This window comes from Dama dama, chromosome 5 (assembly GCF_033118175.1).
Source record: "Dama dama isolate Ldn47 chromosome 5, ASM3311817v1, whole genome shotgun sequence".
Classification (NCBI taxonomy): Eukaryota; Metazoa; Chordata; class Mammalia; order Artiodactyla; family Cervidae; genus Dama; species Dama dama.
In genome coordinates, this window is record NC_083685.1 from 105,584,985 (window position 1) to 105,602,855 (window position 17,871).

The 17,871-nt window shown below is 51.1% G+C and overlaps 1 protein-coding gene across 2 annotated transcripts in view; it reads right to left on the reverse strand.

Annotated features, from left to right (window-relative positions):
• Positions 1-1,299: 1,299 nt before the first annotated feature.
• Positions 1,300-17,871, reverse strand: part of WFIKKN2 (WAP, follistatin/kazal, immunoglobulin, kunitz and netrin domain containing 2) — a 36,009-nt gene continuing 19,437 nt past the window's right edge. The window contains exons 1-2 of one of the 2 annotated variants that reach the window (XM_061141103.1): positions 5,346-5,578; positions 1,300-2,820 (exon numbers count right to left, since the gene is read on the reverse strand). In XM_061141103.1, the coding sequence (XP_060997086.1) occupies positions 1,300-2,820; positions 5,346-5,549 (1,725 nt within the window). In that variant the 5' untranslated portion in view covers positions 5,550-5,578. Of the gene's footprint in view, positions 2,821-5,345; positions 5,579-17,871 lie in introns of those variants that run through there. The other variant, XR_009692726.1, reaches the window with a different exon arrangement.

Genomic DNA, 17,871 nt, shown 5'->3' on the forward strand with positions numbered 1-17,871 from the left:
GATTGAAGAGGGGTAGATGAAGAGCTGACAGTGGCTTTCTCAAATCCTAAATCTAATAGTGGGGTAGCGGACTTGTCCTGGAAGTCCAGAAACAGAAATCAACAAGCTGCCACATCCTCAAACTGGCCCTCCCAGTCCACACCTAGAGCCTCCTTCTAGGTCCCTGCAGCTCTGGAGACCACCACCAGATGGCAGCATCGAGCAGCATTCCTTTCCCTTCCGAAGCCTACCTCCCGGTCTTCCCTCTTTCCTTCTTCTTTCACCAACCCACTTCCCTGCCTTGCTATTCCTCCTTTATTTCTCTTCCCATCAAAACAGATCCTGGGGCTTCTGTTGACTTTATGTCTGAGGAAGCCAGTGGCAACTGAGATCACACTATCTGATAAAGGGATCTTTTGCCAGCTGGGAGCACCAGCCATTAATCTGCTTCTGGGAGAGCCCTGGGATCTGGACATTTGTGTTCAATCACTGTGAGCTGGGCAGTAACTAACATCTTTCTGTGGTCCTGGCACCCAGTCAATGTTCAGAAAATGTCCACTGACTTGGACTGAATAAAACTGAATCAACAAATCAAACATCAATATACCAATCAATAAGGCCAGGGAGAAGAAGCACGACAAACATATTCTGCTTGCACTATGGTGGCCTCAGAGACTTCTAGACCAACGTGATCAAAGCACAGGCTGGCCACCACCCAAAGGACTTGCTTGCTTGGCAGCCTCCCCTTAAGGCAAGTTGTGCACTGGGCTGGATCATGCCTCCTGCTTCCCGCTTCCCACAACCCTCGCCATGAAGTGGTCTCTGTTCGTAGTGCTCTGGAGGGCTGTGGGAAGTTTATCCAATTAGTTCTGGGGCCCTCCTTTCTATTCCCACCTACCTTTTTAGCAAACCAATTCATTCAATTATTCCTGTGACCATCATTCAGCCAGCCGCCATCTCTAGAATCCTGCCTGGGAGTCTGGCTAGGGGCAGGGAGTCTGGGAGAGCCAGGGGAGGGAGTGGTCAGTCAAAAGAAGATAACAAAGTCAGAGGAGACTGGTCATCAGGAATAACCTGCAAATGTCGGTTGACTTCTTTTGTCCCCCTCACCTAAAAAGACATGCCCCCCCCAATTATCAAACCCAAAGAATAGAAGCTGATTTAAAATCCTCTGGTGGCCTTTTTCTGATGCATTGACTGATATTCCCCTGTTGGCCTAAGACTGTCTAATCTGACCTTGCCCAGTTTGCTGACTGAGGGGCGCCAGGAATGGGTAAGTAGAAGAGGATCAGAAAGAGGGCTGGGGAGGGGCAGGGGGCTTCACTGCAAGCCTGGGAAGTCCTTGAGGACATCGCAGGTTTTCTTGTGCATGACCTCACGCAGCTTCCGAGCCCGCCGGGTGCTCGAGGCTCCCACAAAGCTGTCGGGCCGCAGCATGGCCATGCCGCCGTCCACCTCGCCCATGATGATGAGTGGCATCTCGCCCACTGTCACATTGGGGCAAGGGCAGGTCCAGTCCATGTGGAGCAGAGTGACCTCCAGCGGCTCCCGGCCCAGGAACTTGAGGCCCATCTTCTCATCCTTTAGAACCTCATCCACAGTCACCAGGGCACGGCCTGAATCGGGCTCCTCGGTCAGCTCGGAGATTCGGCCCAAGATAACAAAGTCACTCCGACAGAAGCTGGTGACAAGCTTCTGCCTTGGCTTGCAGGCCCGGCAGCGCTGGTTCCCCCGAGGGAAGGGGCAGGACTCCTCGCAGTCCTCACGGCTCTCAAAGTTGTTGCCGTTGCCCTCACAGCCACCGTAGACAAAGGACTGGCACTGGCCCGTCTGGCTATTGTAGGCCCAGCGGGGCTCATAGGCCTTGCAGGGCCCCTGCAAGGCAGGCAGGCTGCACACGGCCAGTGACCCACTCATGCAGGCCAGCATGCAGGCCTCATAGGTCTCAAAGTGGTTGCGGTTGCGGTGGCAATGGCCGAAGGTGAAGGTCAGGCAGTTGTTGGCTTGGGCGTCAAAGTACCAGCGGGTCTGCTCCTCACCACAGTCATCACTGTCAGGCGGCTTCAGGCACTCAGCTGTGGGGAAGGCCGTGCCATTGGGGCTACTCTCTGCGGTGGCTGAAGCCTGACCCCCACTGACCACCGACAGTGGGAAGTCAGCACGCAGGACGCCAGCAGCGTTGCGGGCCGTGCAGGTGTAGATGCCAGCGTCCTGGGGCTGGGCGTTGTAGATGACCAGCTGGGCAATGTTGGTGACCACCACATTGCCGCGTACATGGTTGGGTCTCATAACCACATTCTCCCGGTCCTCCAGCTGCTTCTCCCAGGTGATCTCGGGCCGGGGCCGGCCCACCACATCACAAAGAAAGCTCACTGTCTCACCCACGGTGACTGACTGGTGTGCAGGGTGGTTGAGCAGAGCTGGGGCCGTGGCGTCCAGCCCAGGGGTCTCCGGGGGAGCCGTGGTGGGATGCACAGTGGTCTCCGGTGGCGAGGGGCTGGTGTTGGGCCAGGTGAAGTGATAGCGGCAGGTGACAACAGCCAGTGTGATGCCCTTGGAGCAGGCTTCAGCGTCCATGTAGCAGCGGTTATAGTAGGTGAGGCCATCGGAGGCGCAGGTAAAACTGGGCTCCTTCTCACAGCGATCTCTGCATTTGCATACTGGCTGGCCATCCCAGATGTCACATTCAGAGCCCTGCTGCAGACACATGAAATGGTCGCATGTGGCCTCCTTGGGCATGCCAACAGGGCCCTTCTTCCCCTTCACATCCATGTAGCGGGCCGCCACGCAGCTCTTGGTCCCACACACGTTGGGGCAGCACTTCTCATAGGTCTCACACTCCTGGGGAGAGCCAGATGGAGAGGTCTGAGCAAGGAGGAGAAGGAAGAGAGCACAGGCTTCCCCCACCTTCCCCCATGGTTTACAGGGAAGGGAACTAATATGTGCTCACCTATCATGAGAAAATCATTTTGATATAATAACTAATGTATTCATAGCTCCCACTATTTGCCAGGCCCTCTTCTAATAATGTTTACAACTGTCAACTTATCTCATGCTCATTACAATGGGTATAGCCATCATTCTCACTTCACAGGCAGTGATAACTGAGGCACCGTGAGATAAGGTAACTTGCCCAAGGCCACACACAGCTAGCAGTGTGGGAAGAAGCAGATCACATACTCCACGAGGGAGTCTTCCTACTACCATGAGATGAAATGAGAATGTGAAGACTAAGCGAGGTGACACTCGAGCCCTCAGAGCTGGGAACTGGTGGGAAAGGACTTCAAGTTCCAGGTGACGGGATTCAGAAATGAGTTTTTTTGTCTGCAACTTATCATTCCCACAGTGAGGTGTCCCCTGGAACAGTGGAGCCTGACTTTGTGTCTTTTCCATCGGGAATGCCCTGGCCAAATGCTAAGAAGGAAAAGTCAGACACTGCTGGGACAGCTGTTCAAAGCTGTGCCTGTACATAAGGAATGCACATGTACACATCAGGCAGCTCTCATGCTGGCCCCTGTTCATCCAAAGCCTAGAGGAAGGGCAGGCAAGGTAGGCCCAGGACATCAGGTCTCACACTGTGGGCCGTGCTAGTTCCAACATGTGAGACTTTGCATGGGGAAATCAATAGCAAAAAAAAAAAAGTCCCCTTGTGTGGCAAAGGTCAGCCAGGCCGTCATCGAGGACTTGCCAGGCTGTAATTCCTTCTGATTCTCTGTGGAGCCATGAAAGGCATTAGTCTAATTCCTCAAAATTAGCAACATGCTCTGGGGCTGACACAAACAAGGATTTCACGTGGTGTTTTCTCCAGGATGTGGGCAATGCCCCTAATCCTGAGCCCTGGTCATGGCTCTGTGAGCTGCTCCCCACCAGGGCTGGCCTCATGCGGCCGCATCAGCTGAGGGCTGCGTGGAGCCTGCCTGCTAGACTTGTTTACTGTTTTTCCCTCTCAGCTCAGAATGGGGACTTTGTTTTGCAGCCCTTGCTTGGCATAGGCTTCTAGGCCACACCAGGGAGGCTCTAGGGCAGAGATGGACAAATCTCAGAGCCGGGTTCTGAGGGAGAGGGACCTAGTGGGGGTGAGGGCAGGCGGGGGCTGAGCAGCAGGAGAACCTGCTCCTTGCCCGGGCATCCCTCAGTTCCTTAAAGACTCTGGCCTGGGAATCTCCTTCAGGACTTGGAGGCCCATGAAAGACTGGATCCTTGGGGAAAAGGGGAAGGTAATTCTGGGCACAGAAAACCTGGAGGGAATTTTTAGAATGGTTTTTACTTAAGGGCTCAGAATGTATCCATAGGCTAAGTCCCCAGCCTCACAGAGGAGCTTCTCCCCAAAACATAAAATCAGCCAGAGTCTCACTGTCTCCAAGCCCCACCTGATTTATCAGGCCAGGCTGTGCCCCTGAAACAGCCTTGCCTACAAATGTAGCCAACCAACCTCCTGATCTCAGCCAGATAGGAATACTTTTCCATCCCTAGCCAGTCTTTATCTTCCTTTTCCTCGGCTCCCCCATTGCTCATGAACAGTGAGAGGCTGGGATTGTCTCCTGGGCTCTCTGAGGGACAGGCCACTCTCTCCAGGACCAGTCTGGGCTCTCAGGTTATGTACATTTGGCAGAGGGAGCACTCTTGGTGATGCCCAGACTGGTCCGAGCCCAGGAGCTGCCAGACTGTCAGGAATTACCTCTGCCTAGGCAGGTGCCAGGTACTAGCAGGCTCTTCACCCTGGGAGAAGTAACAGGAACAACCCTTGAATGCAGGAGCAGGGAGAGAATTGTCCTAGAACCAGGTTGAGCCAGGCCTGCCCTGAGCACTGGGAGGATTAAGGGATCTCCCAGGTTGAAACCTAGCCCACTTCCCTCTCACAGACACCCAGAGAGCCTATTCAGATCCACTCCTGCCCACCCTCCCCATCAGCCCACACTGATGTCAGGGTCAGGGTCCTGACCCCCAGAGGTGGCCCAGAGGCTGGATGAAGCATCAGCTTTGTGGTCAGATGGATGTGGATCTGACCTCCCTGGCCTTGGAGCCTTGTGCAGTTCAGTGCAGTGCCCTGAGTTTCTCTCTCACCTGTTGACAGGCTGTGGGTGGGTTGTGCCAGTCTCTCTGATGTGCCTGGCATAGTGCTGGCTCAGAGCAGCCCTCAGCAGACCTGAGACCAGGAATCCGAGGATTTCTAGCCCCTGAGAAATTCCGACATCATGCTCATCTCTTCTTCCAGGCCTCGAAGTTAAGACATCACACCCTGTTCATGTCCATGTGGCCTGGGGCCAGGTTCTTTCACGTTTTGAGTCGTTCTCACCACCCAGCTCCCACTCTGCCTCACCACCAAGACTGCCTGGCCTGGCTCAGGCCTCTGGATTCACACTCACCTGGTCCGTCTCACACTCCCGCTTGCAGGTGCTCTGGGCATCCACCCAGAGGTTGGGATTCATGTCGTTGGGACAGATGCCGGCGTGAGAGTATCGGAGGGGCGGCAGGGCCAGGCCTCGAGGGGGCACCCCAAGCAGCAGCAACAGCAGGGCTGCCCCCTGCCCCCAGCGGGACCAGGAACGGCAGCCCCGCAGGGCCCACATGCTGAGGTCTGCGGCGGCCAGAGACCTCCCCTGAGAGGACGCCAGGGCTGGGGGCCCCCTGGGCCTTCTGCTCCTCAGGGCTGCAGACACCTGCCCTGCCCACCCCAGTGGGCCTCCTTGGGCTGCTGCGGCTGCTGAGGCTGCCTCCACCGAGTCTGTGGGGTCCGCCGGGCTGTGGAGCCTCAGATAAAGGGAGCTCCTTCTCCGGAGTGTGCCGGGAGAGGAGCCGCACCGGGGCCAGAGCCTGGATTTATGTCCTGGGCGCGCCACCCGAGTGGGAGCGAGCTAACCTGACGCCTGTCACAGGCAGGCTGCCGGCTCCTCTGTCCTGTGGCTGATCACAGACTTGTTGCAGGAAAAAAAAAAAAAGCTGGAAGCAGTTTAGGCGGCGTATCTGGCACGGTGGGACACCTGCTTGTTTTTGACTCCAGGAGGCCTTTAACCCCTTCAGGGGCCAGAAATGGCATGTGCTTTGGGGGGAGCTGGCTCCAGGACACGCAAGCTCACTGTACTACATGAAGAGGCTTGCTTCCCTTCCCCCCACCTCTCAGCCGGGCCCCCTCCTCCCGTTGGCCACCTCCGAAGAACACACACTCACTTGTTACAAGGAGGGACCTGCAGCCGCAGGGTTAGCATCGCCGGCCCGATAGTACATCTGAGAGCAAATGACGTGGAAAAACAACAAGTTCACGGCCATTCCAGGGCGGGCCTGAGCAGCCTGTTCTGTGTAAGCCGACTCCCACCCCAGCACCAGGTCCCAGGGTGGAGGGACGTGCGGACAGCCCCCTATCTTTCTATCCTGGGTAGTTTGCGTCTCAAGTTCCAAGTTCGGTGAATTTTCCCCAAATCATTCCAGAGACACATACCAGCTATGCTCCAGCTCCCCCAGCTCCGGGACGTATCACATTCCTGCTCCTCGACTGACACACTCCCCGCTCCAAGAGAACCTACGTGGTCACAGTGTCTCAGGACAGTGCTGGGCAGCCGAGCTGCCTCGCTAACGACCATGAAGCTTTTACCCAGGAAGAGCCAGTTGGCTGTCATCTCCCCACTTTATGAAGGAGAAGGTCACCCCTGGTAAGCAGCAGTAGGATATTTCCTGGGGTCGTAACGTGGGCCAGACTGTGTGCATTTTCTCATTTAATCCTCACAACAAACTGTACCTTCATTTTAGATTTGAGGAAAAGATAGGGTAAGCAACTTGCCCTGTGTCACACAGCTATGTGACCCCATCATTAATGCATGGACCCTACTTTTCAGGGCCTTTGAAATCACCCCTCCCCACCAAGCTGTCAAACTGCTGTCAAGGGGCAACCCGACTCTAGTCTCTACAAGCTGGACAAGAAGTTTGTGAAACATCAAGGACTGTATTGGAGGAGCCAGGAAAAGAGCCAGAAGCTGCCAGGGGGTGGGGAAGAGAGAGGTTACCTTTTCAAGGCCAACTGCAAAGGATTTGGGGAGCAGTAACCAAGCTGCTGTGTCCCAGGGGCAGTAGACAGGGGTGCGGCCCCAATCTTTTCACAGATGGAGAAACTGAGTGCCAAGCCCAGACCACTCTCCCCTCAGGCCAAACCCCAACCTCTAGCTGCTCTGTAGAAGGGCGTGCCCCTCCCTCCACCCTGAAGATTTTGCTTCTTCCTCTCGGGCAGGGTATTGCCTCCTCCCCTGAGCCAATTCCTTCCTGTCTGTGGGTCATTCTGCAAGATCTGTCTTTTCTGCTTATGTCAAAGAGCTAATGAAGGGTGTCAGATCCTAATCCCCTAAATTATTGGAATAAACTTCCCTCCGAGGCTGGTCCCAGTAATGAAGCCAGACAGCAGGCGACGCCGGCTGCTTTGAATTCCCTGTAATTTCATAAACCCATGTTCCAGCTGCTCTGAGTTGGGCCTCAGCACAGCCCTTGATGAACATGGTTTGTGCTGCCTCCTTTGATATCACAAAGGGAAATGGACAGTGACACATTTCTGAGCAGGACTTAGAAAAACTGTCACAGCCCCATTACATGAGACAGGTATCTAAGAAAAGGAGGCTGATTTCTTGGGAGTCCCTTGAGACCACTAGGAGGGAGGTGAGTGGGGAGGGACATGGGCCAGAGGTGGGGGAGGAGAGGGGAAGTCCCCCGCCCAGCCCGGTCCTATTGAGAGCTGTGGGCCTCCCCCTGCCCAGGCCCCACTCCCGGCCATTCTGCTCTGAGAACTCTCAAAACAGCGCTGGGGAAGAAGGGGCCCTAGTACGCTCGGCTCTCCCTCTTAGCCCTTCCAAGTCTCCCACCAAAACACAGCTCAGAATAATAAATAACATCTGATCAGGGCTTGGCGCCCACACAGCACTTTCACCTACATCGTCATGCTGACCCTCACGCCAGTCCCGGAGGGAACCCAGGTGTGGCTGTGAGCTCAGTTTTATGAGGGAAGAAACCAAGCCGCAGAGGGGTGAGGTGGGCCTGGCTGGGGTCTCCAGGCTCTGGCCTTCCCCTCTCTGACCCCAGTCCTCTGCTCTTCACACAGCCCAGTGCATGCTTCCAGCCCCTCCAGAAAGGCCCCTGCTGGCCGCCTCACCAGCTCAGCTTGTTTATAAGCTGTTCAGGGAGTACTTTGAAGTCCTCTCCCCCTGGGCCTTCTCTCCCACAGTCCCTGGATCTGGCTCCCTCTGACTCTGTTCCCTTCATGCCCTTCTCTGGAGGGTGGAGTGGAACCCATGCTCACCAACTCCCCAGGACAGCTGAGGGCTCAGCTGTCTGTTCCCACCTACTCAGGCCTCTGGGGAATGGAGATGGTGTGGGTCAGCCTGAGCAGGGGCCTGAACTTGTGGGTGTCCTCTGCCTTTCACCCTCCCTAAGGAATCAGGCATAGATCTGTCTGGAAGGGCCTGGATCCTGACCTTGTCTCAGAAGAGCCCCACCACTGTGGGAAGGCAGAGGGCCCATGGACCCTTCATACCTTCTAGAACGGGTTCAAAGCCTACTCTAGGTGTAGCCAGTAGGAAGTCAGCCAGGACAGAGAATTCTGGATGACCCTTGACCTCAAGATCACCCTTAGCAGAACAATTCCCAAACCACTAGAGTATTGACGACACACTGACACTGCTTCCTAAATGCGCCAGGTCTCTTCCCTCCAGAGACTTCAGCTATAAACATGGTGGGGACACCTGGAGATCCATAGGGACACCAAGCAGCATCTCAGATGCCGTGTCCCTCATGCACAGACCAAACCTCTTAGCTCTTGAAGCATCTCCTCCCACTCCCTTCTTGATGTTTTCTAAAGCACCTACTATGGGCCAATTTGTGGGTACACAGGGATAGATGGCAGTCCTCGTCCACAGGGAGGGCACAGTCTTGGCCAGAAAACAAACATGCAAAAGCATAAGAGTAGTATTCAATCTTGGGGATCCTTACAAGTGCCGAGGCATGGCAGGAGGGAGAAGCCTGGGGTGCCTGTTGGGCCCGTGACATGTTCTGGGTCTTGAAGCCTGAGCAGGACCCTATTTCTCATACTTCTTCTTGGATGCCTCCTCAGCTAAGGCCCTCCTTCCTGGGGCATAGGCCTTCAGTAACAGAGGTGAAAGGGAAGTACAAGGATTTAGGAAAGGGGGTAGGGGTGGGAGCTGTAGGTCTGGCTTCTGCTTGAGGTGGCCCCAGCAAAGTCAAAGCAGCAGCCCATTCTGGTCCATCCTGCTTGGGCTCGCAGACCTGAGACAGTCACACTTTCTCCCAGATGGATGAGAGAGGCCAAACCCCTGGGGGCCTCCCTGCCCTGATCCTGGTTATTTAAACATATCTGAGGAAGAGAACAGATTTGAGGCACAGGAATTGGGGTGCTGGGGAGAAGGAAGTCCTCAGCAATGGTACTCAAATGGATTCTCAGAAGGCCAGGCAGCCTTGGTTAAAGGAGGTGATTAGTCAGAGCCAAGCCAAGGAGTTCAATAAAGCCGGCGGCTCATTACGCAGCTGGGGACCCCCTGCCTGAGCAGCCCAGGGCCTGGGTTACATTACAGGGCTGTGTGAACTCTCCCCTCAGAGTGAGACTGTACTGGCCTTGAAATAATTATGGGGCCTCAGCAGATGGTGGAGGCAGACAGGGGAGACCTTCAGCTGTGGGACACGTGACCTGTCAGCATCTGTGCAGAGCAGGACATGGGAGGGTCCACCCTGGGCCTCGGGGGAGGCAGCACTGCATCAAGATCTGAGAATGACGAAGTTGGTTGTTGGCGCGGCCTGGCCAGTGCTCTGGGCCAGCCAGGCCCCTTTACAGCCTGCGCAGTCCAGGGGGGCCTACTAGTGGGACCAAGTCCCTGGAAGCTTGAGGGCCAGGGTCTGAATAGATCTGCGGGTCATAGTGCAAGAGCAGGAGACACTTCTGGCAACTGTGAGTCCTTGAATGCCTTCCTGGAGCAAGTGGGCATCAAGGAGCTTGGGGATTTCAGACACCTCACCGGGACACTCCATGGTGCTGAGGCTGAGCACCATGCAAGGAGTCAGAGGACCCCCTGAACAACCCCCCTCAGGCCCCTTCCCTCTCCCTCCTCTGTGATCCTTCGTCCTGACTCCTCCAGCTCTGCCTTGACAGAACAGGCTTCAAATATCCTCAGGCAGCTCTCAGCCAAGACAAACACAGGAGGGAAGGAGCCAGAAGGCTGTGGGGCTCCACCTCTCCACTCTGCCGGGGGAGAGTGAGGGCCTGGGGCTCCAGCGATGAGACTAAAACGGGGCATGGCCCCCATTCCATTCAGGCCTCGCCTACCCAAAAAACTTCCCTGACTACTCCACCCTCCTCACTCCCAAGCTCTCTGCTTCACTGTTTTCTCCTTTTGGATGAGAGAGAAGTAAGGACGGCTCAGATTCGGTTCTCTCTGCCCACCCTCACGCTGCTGAGCCAAGGGGCACATATCCTTTAGGACCAAACACAACCCTAGTTCCCTTTCCAACAGCACAAAATATACAGTGACTGAGAAACAGGCCCCTTTCCTGAACGATCATTATTTCAAGACCTCTGGCTTAAAGACTGCTTCTCCACTTTGGTTTAGCCTGTACTACCATGGACTTCTGCCTCGGTTTGCTTCTCCATCTCACGGTTCTCCCTTCTCTCTCAAACCCTGGAAGCTGCCACGTTGCTCTTTCAATCTTTAAAAGTTCCACACAGGATTTCTCTTTAACCTATGTGAATGCTGTCCTCCCCACGGAAGACTTTCCTTCCCTGGCCCATTCTGTCTGCTCCTGGCCAACTGCTTCCCAACCCATCTTAGAAGCTGCACCTTCCAGGAGGCCTTTCTGACCTCAGAAGCTGAGGGAGGCCAAAATCACCCTGGGGGGTTCCAGGTAAAGTTTTTAAAACAAAAAAGCAAAACAAACAAAAACAAAAACTGGTATACAAAACCTGTTGCAATTAAACATTCAACCCTGTCAGGATGTATGTCTGTGCCTGTGTAAATGGTAAATAGGTTTAAATGATAATGTCAAAAATCCACAATAGATGGAGGGGAGGAATAAATGAGGAATATGAGATTAACAGATACATATTACCACACAGAAGGTAGATACACAAGGATTTACTATATAGCATAGGGAACTACATTCAGTATCTTTTAATAACCTATAATAGAAAAGAATTTTGAAAAAGAATATAACAGGAGATGGCAAGACTGAACATCAACATCTTAGGAATTGGTGAACTAAAATGGACAGGAATGAGTAAATTTAATTCAGATGACCATTATATCTACTACTGTGGGCAAAAATCCCTTAGTAGAAATGGAGTAGCCTTCATAATCAGCAAGAGTCTGAAATGCAGTACTTGAGTGCAACCTCAAAAACGACGGAATGATCTTGGTTCATTTCCAAGGCAAACCGTTCAACCTCACAGTAATCCAAGTCTATGTCCCAACCACTAATGCTGAAGAAGCTGATCAGTTCTATGAAGAACTATCACAAAAAATGGTGTCCTTTTCATCCTAGGGGATTGGAATGCAAAAGTAGGAAGTCAAGAGATACTTGGAATAAAAGACAAATTTGGCCTTAGAGTACAAAATGAAGCACTGCAAAAGCTACAGAGCTTTGTCAAGAGAACATGCTGATCATGTTGTTCAGTCGCCAAGACATGTCTGACTCTTTGCTACCCCATGGACTGAAGCACACCAGGCCTCTCTGTCACTCATCGTCTCCCAGAGTTTGCCCAAGTTCATGTCCATTGAATCAGTGATGATATCCAACCATCTCATCCTCTGCTACCCTCTTCTCCTTTTGCTGGTCATAGTAAGCACCCTTTTCCAACAACTCTACACATGGACACCACCAGATGATCAATAGCGAAATCAGATTTTTTTGTAGCTGAAGATGGAGAAGCTCTATACAGTCAGCAAAAACAAGACTTGGAGCTGACTGTGGCTTAGATCATGAACTCCTTATTACAAAATTTAGGCTTAACTTGAAGAAAATAAAGAAAACTACTAGGCCATTTAGATGTGACCTAAATCAGATCTCTTGATTATACAGTGGAGGTAACAAATAGACTCAAGGTATTAGGTCTGGTAGAGTGCCTGAAGAACTATGGATGGAAGCTTGTTAACATTGTACAGAAGGCAGTGATCAAAACCATCCCACAGAAAAAGAAATGCAAAAAGGCAAAGTGGTTGTCTGAGGAGGCTTTACAAATAGCTGAGGAAGAGACGCAAAAGGCAAGGGAGAAAGGGAGAGATATACCCAACTGAATGCAGAGTTCCAGAGAATAGCAAGGAGAGATAAGAAGGCCTTCTTAAATGAACATTGCAATGCAAATAAATAGAGGAAAACAAGAGAATGGGAAAAGACTAGAGATCTCTTCAAGAAAATTGAAGATATCAAGGGAATATTCCATGCAAGGATAGGCACAATAAAGGACAAAAATGGCAAGGACCTAACAGAAACAGAGGAGATTAAGAAGAAGTGGCAGGCTTACACAAAAGAACTATATAAGAAAGGTCTTAATGACCCAGATAACCATGATGGTGTGGTCACTCACCTACAATCAGACATCCTGGAGTATTATTTAGGAAAAAGGTTTTTGCAGATAGGATTAAGTTAAGGATCTTGAAATAAAACCATTCTGGATTATCCAAGAGGGTCCTGAATCCAGTGACAGGTGTCCTTAAAAGAAAAAGGCAGAAGAAGGCTGAGACACAGAAGGAAGGCAGGCCATTAAAGATGGAAGCAGAGATTAGAGCAATGTTATCATAAGCCCAGAGATGCCTGAGCCATCAGCACCTAGAATAGGCAAGAAAATGATCCTGCTCTGGAGCCTTTGGAGGAAATGCAGCCCCACTGACACCTTGGTTTAGGGCTTCTGGCCTCCAGAAAATAAATTTGTATTGTCTTGAGCCACCAAGTTTGTGGTAATTTATTATGGCAGCCCTAGGAAACTTACACACCTGCCTCAAACTCTTCAATGGCCCTTCCTGGTCAGGATTAAATGGCCCAGGGAGACCGCTGAGAGCTGACCCTGCCACCTCTCCAGCCTCGTTGCTCACCCTGCAGGTTCCAGCTGTACAGAGTTACTGATGGTCTCTGAGCATCCCACCAGGGTGACCAGCCATCCTGGTTTGCCTGGAACTGGCCTGGTTTTGGTACTGAAACTCCGGCATCCTAGGAGACTCCTTAGTCTTGAGCAAACTAGAATGATTTTTTCCCTTTCTACCATGCTGCCTAAATCTTAGTTTAGGCCATTCCCTCTGCCTAAATTGTTAAAAAAAACAAAAACAAAAAAACTTCACTTTGGGACAAGACCAAAAAAAGGGTCAACGGGGCAGTCCAGAGGTGAGGGGGTGGGCCACCTACACCTTGGGGAGCCCAAGCCTGGATCACACTGTGAACCATAAAGACAACATTTATCTTGCCAGGGACCCAGAGTCAGCTGGCGACAGAGCCTCAGTTACCAGCAGCAGTGAGGGGTTGACAATCTGGGTGTGGGTCTAGCCCCATAGGAAGCGTCACAGTTGGCACTGCTGTGGGTGAACTAAGGCAGTGGTCCAGAGGAAGTGGCTATGGATGGGAGTCACTGCATGGCTGCTGGGTAAGGAGGAGACACAGGCAAGGACTTTTTTGGCAGGAGTCGTCCAGTGATCCGAGGGTTAGAGAGAAGCAGTCAAAATAACTGTCAGTTAGGTGTGCATTTGTCAGCATGTAACAAAGCCTGAGCAGCTGTGGCTTAAATAATTAGAAGTTAAATTTTCTCACAGAATAAGAAGTTAAAGGCAGCTTGGCTAATTTATCAGGGCTGTGGTTCTTATCTTTCCTGTCACCTTCAGCATGTGGCTTTTGCCCTTAATGTCTGATGATGGCTACTCCCCTAGATACTTCCTCATTCTGGACCCAGATTAGGGGAAAAGTCAAAACCCCTGGAACCACATTTGTTTATTCAGGGAAGGAAGACTTTTTGCCTTTTTTTTCCCCTTTTACTGCAATAGCTCTACATACTTTTTAGTTTATTTATTGTATTTCTTGCCTGCACTGGGTCTTCGTTGCTCCAAGTGGGCTTTCCCTAGTTGCAGCAAATGGGGGCTACTTTCTCATTGCAATGTGCAGGCTTCTCATTGTGGTGAATTCTCTTGTTGCAGAGCACAGGCTCTAGGGCACATGGGCTTCAGTAGTTGTGGTATGCAGGCTTAGATGCCTGGCTATATGCAGAATCTTCTAGATCAGGGATCAAACCCACATCCTCTGCATTGGCAGGTGGATTCTTAACCACCAGGGAATTCTGGAAGATTTCTAAGAACCTCAGGCCACAGCACTTCAGCAAGGATGGTGTCACATGACTCTAGCTACAAGGGAGCCTGGAAAGGTGAGGATTCCATCTTTGCAACAAGGGAGAGTGGAGTTGTGGTTGGTTTTGGGGTAGGCAATCCACAATATCTGCCACAGGGACCATTCCTGGGACCCATTGGCTGGTGAAGTGTTTCATTTTGCAACCCTTGGTCTTGTCTGCCCTGTAAAGTAGTTTCTGCTTCTAGGATTGAAGTCAATTGACATGCAGGACAATGTGATACTAGGCAAAGATGGATGAGAATTCTCAGAGATGCCTGCAGTTCTGTGGGATACCAGTGAGCTATGATAAAGCTGGACTGAGGTGGCCCCATAAGCCCCTAGAAGCTGTCAGGGTGCTCTGCACAGTAGTGGGTATGATCAGCTTTGTCATGTAGGGCTTACTGTTCACTGCAGTCTCAAGGGAGAAGCTGGGCAAAGGGGTTGCCTGGAGAAGGGATCTTTAACTCAACTCTTTTGACAGTGAACATCTCACAAACTGAGCCCTGTCTAAGGAAGGAACAGAGGCTGGTGTCAGTGATGCCAGAGCTTTGGGGATGAGTTCAAGTCCACTGCCCCAAATCTGGATGAAGACTGAACCCAGACACTGAGACAAGTAGTGGGAAAAGTGGTTTAGGTGGGAGGGTGAATTGTTGTATGATTAAAACATAACAAATATTGAGGTGATTTCGCGGGGGGGGGGGGGGGGGCAGCTGCTGGGACAGTCCCAGGGAAAGGACGTTATCATTCAATAGTCATTCACTCAGTAAAAATTGATTTTATGCCTGCTATGTGTCAGGCTTTGTATGAAGCAGTAGAGATATAAACCAGGAATATAGTCCTTGACCTCAGGAGGCATACAGTCTAGGTAGAGAGAAAGGTGTAGAACAGCTCATTATCTAGTCAAGTATCCAGTTATAGCTGAAGCATGCTAGGAAGGAGTCCAGGAGGCAGGGGACATCCAAGGAGGGGAAGAATGGGTCAGTCAGAAGAAACAGGATCTAACTGAAGTGAAGAAAGCCTTAGGCAGGTCAAAGGCAAGTCTGCCATGGCTGGAGCCCAGAGAGAGAGAGAAGTAGCTGGTGGCCCCAGTCTGCCAAGGAAGGCAGGGATTAGATCCTAATGGGCATTAGACTGTGGCAAGGGGTTTGGACTTAATTTTAAGGCTGGACTATGCCTCTGTGACTGAAAGGTGGCAAATATCGGATGTTGAAAAGAGGCAATGGGCAGGAGCCCATACTTCTCATGTGGGCCCCGGGTTACCATCACACAGAACAGAGGGAGTCACACTCTGCTCCCAGACCAAACTTAGGATGTACAAGCTGTGCCTGGTTCCTGGAAGTGACAGCCAGTTGGCAGAGAAACAGCCCCATGGAAGCTTGGACTGACAGGCTAGGGATCGCCCTCTGCCTTCTTTCAGTAATGAAATTTATGTAGGAAGGAGCAGAGATGGGAAGGGAAAGAGGGAGGAGGAACAGGTGCTGCCCCAGAAAGTGAAAAAGAAATTTTCCTCTTGGGAGCTTGCTGAGGAAAACGCAACTGTTAGGTTTCATCACAGCTTCCTTCAGTCAGGCTGAGGCTGGTAAAGGGCCACAAGTTTTAAGTGACTCAGATGCCAGACACCTGCTGGACCTCACTGAAGACTTTCATGCCCAGTGAACAACAGGACTTGTTATAGTCAACTATAGAGTTATACAGAGTTGTACACACTACGGAGTTGTACAAACCTGTGAACTCACTCTACCTGATCCCAAAGGCCAGAGGTCAATGCCTAATTCGCACAACTGCCATGACCTGGCCCTTTTAGTTCCTCCTAAACTACTCTGTCCAACTCTTTGTGACCCCACGGACTGCAGCACACCAGGTTTGGTAATGGACAGGGAAGCCTGGTCTGCTGCAGTCCTTGGGGTCGCAAATAGTCAGACACAACTGAATGACTGAACTGAAGCTACTCTTAGTTGCTTCCCAGAAGTATATTCTCTTTGTTGATTTACTCTTTTACAGAGCCTCATGGTCTAGATGGTCTTAAAATAAAGACATCCAACAGGCTTTGAGTGGCCACAGTAGTTGAAAATTGAACCCAGTAGCAAAAGCCTTGCTCTACCCTGTAAGGCAAGAGAGCTGGCGGCATTGGACAAGCTTTCAGGAAACAGGTGCTAAAGAAGGGGCTGAGCTGAACCAAGCCCAATTTTAATATGTAATCCTTGGGCTTTCACATGTTTTGACTGAAACACATAGTAAGAAATAGCCTTTTTTGTGATGCAGAATTCATATTCCTATGCACAATTGAAACAAAAGTTTTATAAAATAATAGTTACTTTTTCTACATGTGATGCACTCTTCAGTATTTCAAAAGTTGAAGATTACTTGGGAAGGTTGAGAAGAATAAAGGACTGGGATTTGAGGACTTTGGTTGTCTCCATCAGCAAGCTTAAGGCTTCAGGAAACCAAGTTCATATATACAAGTCAATTATTTTCCTTTATTCCATCAATGAACATTTAGAATTTGAAATTGAACAGCCACTAACTACTTGGAGAGAAACACATGGAGACATGGAGAAGCATCATAGTGAATGTCTTTCTTGGACCTTCCAGCCCAGCCCAGCCACCAGCCGAATGTGGTTGAGTAAATACCCCAGACAATGCCACACAGAACAGCCCCACTGAGCTCTGCCCAAAGTTCTAAGCCACAGAACCATAAGCAAATAAAATGTTTACCCCCCTAACTTTAGGGATAATTTTTAGAGCAAATTATAAGTAGGATAGGTTTGTAGGGATACTGTGGAGGCCAGCTTCAGCTGCTCAGCTCATGACAAGTCAGGAGTCAGAAACAAGTATGCGGTCAGCGTGCTCTATAGAGCCTGAGATGGAACACTTGAATCTTTCCCTGCAGCCATGTCATTAGAGGGTTCTGGACTGTGAGCTTGAAGGAGTGCAACATCAAAAAACACTAGGCCAACAGACCCAAAGCCAAGGGTGATTGATTATTTGCAGTTTACTCGGCAAACATTTTCAAGCAGCTGTTGTGTGTCCTGTGTTATATTTTAAACTGTGGAGATGGTGGAAAATAAGACTTGTGGCCTCCATTTTCAAAGATTTGAAATTTTGGTATAGGTTACAGAAACTAGACAACTGCACAAATGAATATCAATGACAGATGATGGAAGGTGCTTAAAGGAAACATACAAGATACCTTTCAGCAGGCAACAGGGCTTGCACCCCCCCTCACTGGTCCTTGTATTCCACCTGTAAAGAGTGAGAAGTCAGCTGGAGGAGCTCTGAACACCTGGCCAGGCAGACTCAAGGGCAGAAAAGTAAGAGCAGGAGCCTTGTTTCCAATGTAGAGTAGGGGTCAGGGAAGGACTTCCAGAGGAAGTAGTGCTGATGCTGAACCCTGAAGGATAGATCACACATAGCCAGGCAAAGAAGGAATAGCACATGCAAAGGCTGCATGGAACATCTGAGGAGCGGGAAGACAGCCAGGGTGACTGGAGAGGAGCAAGGTCACACAAGTCCAAGAGGGACTTGATTCAGAGGGGGGAATCTCTGGCCCAT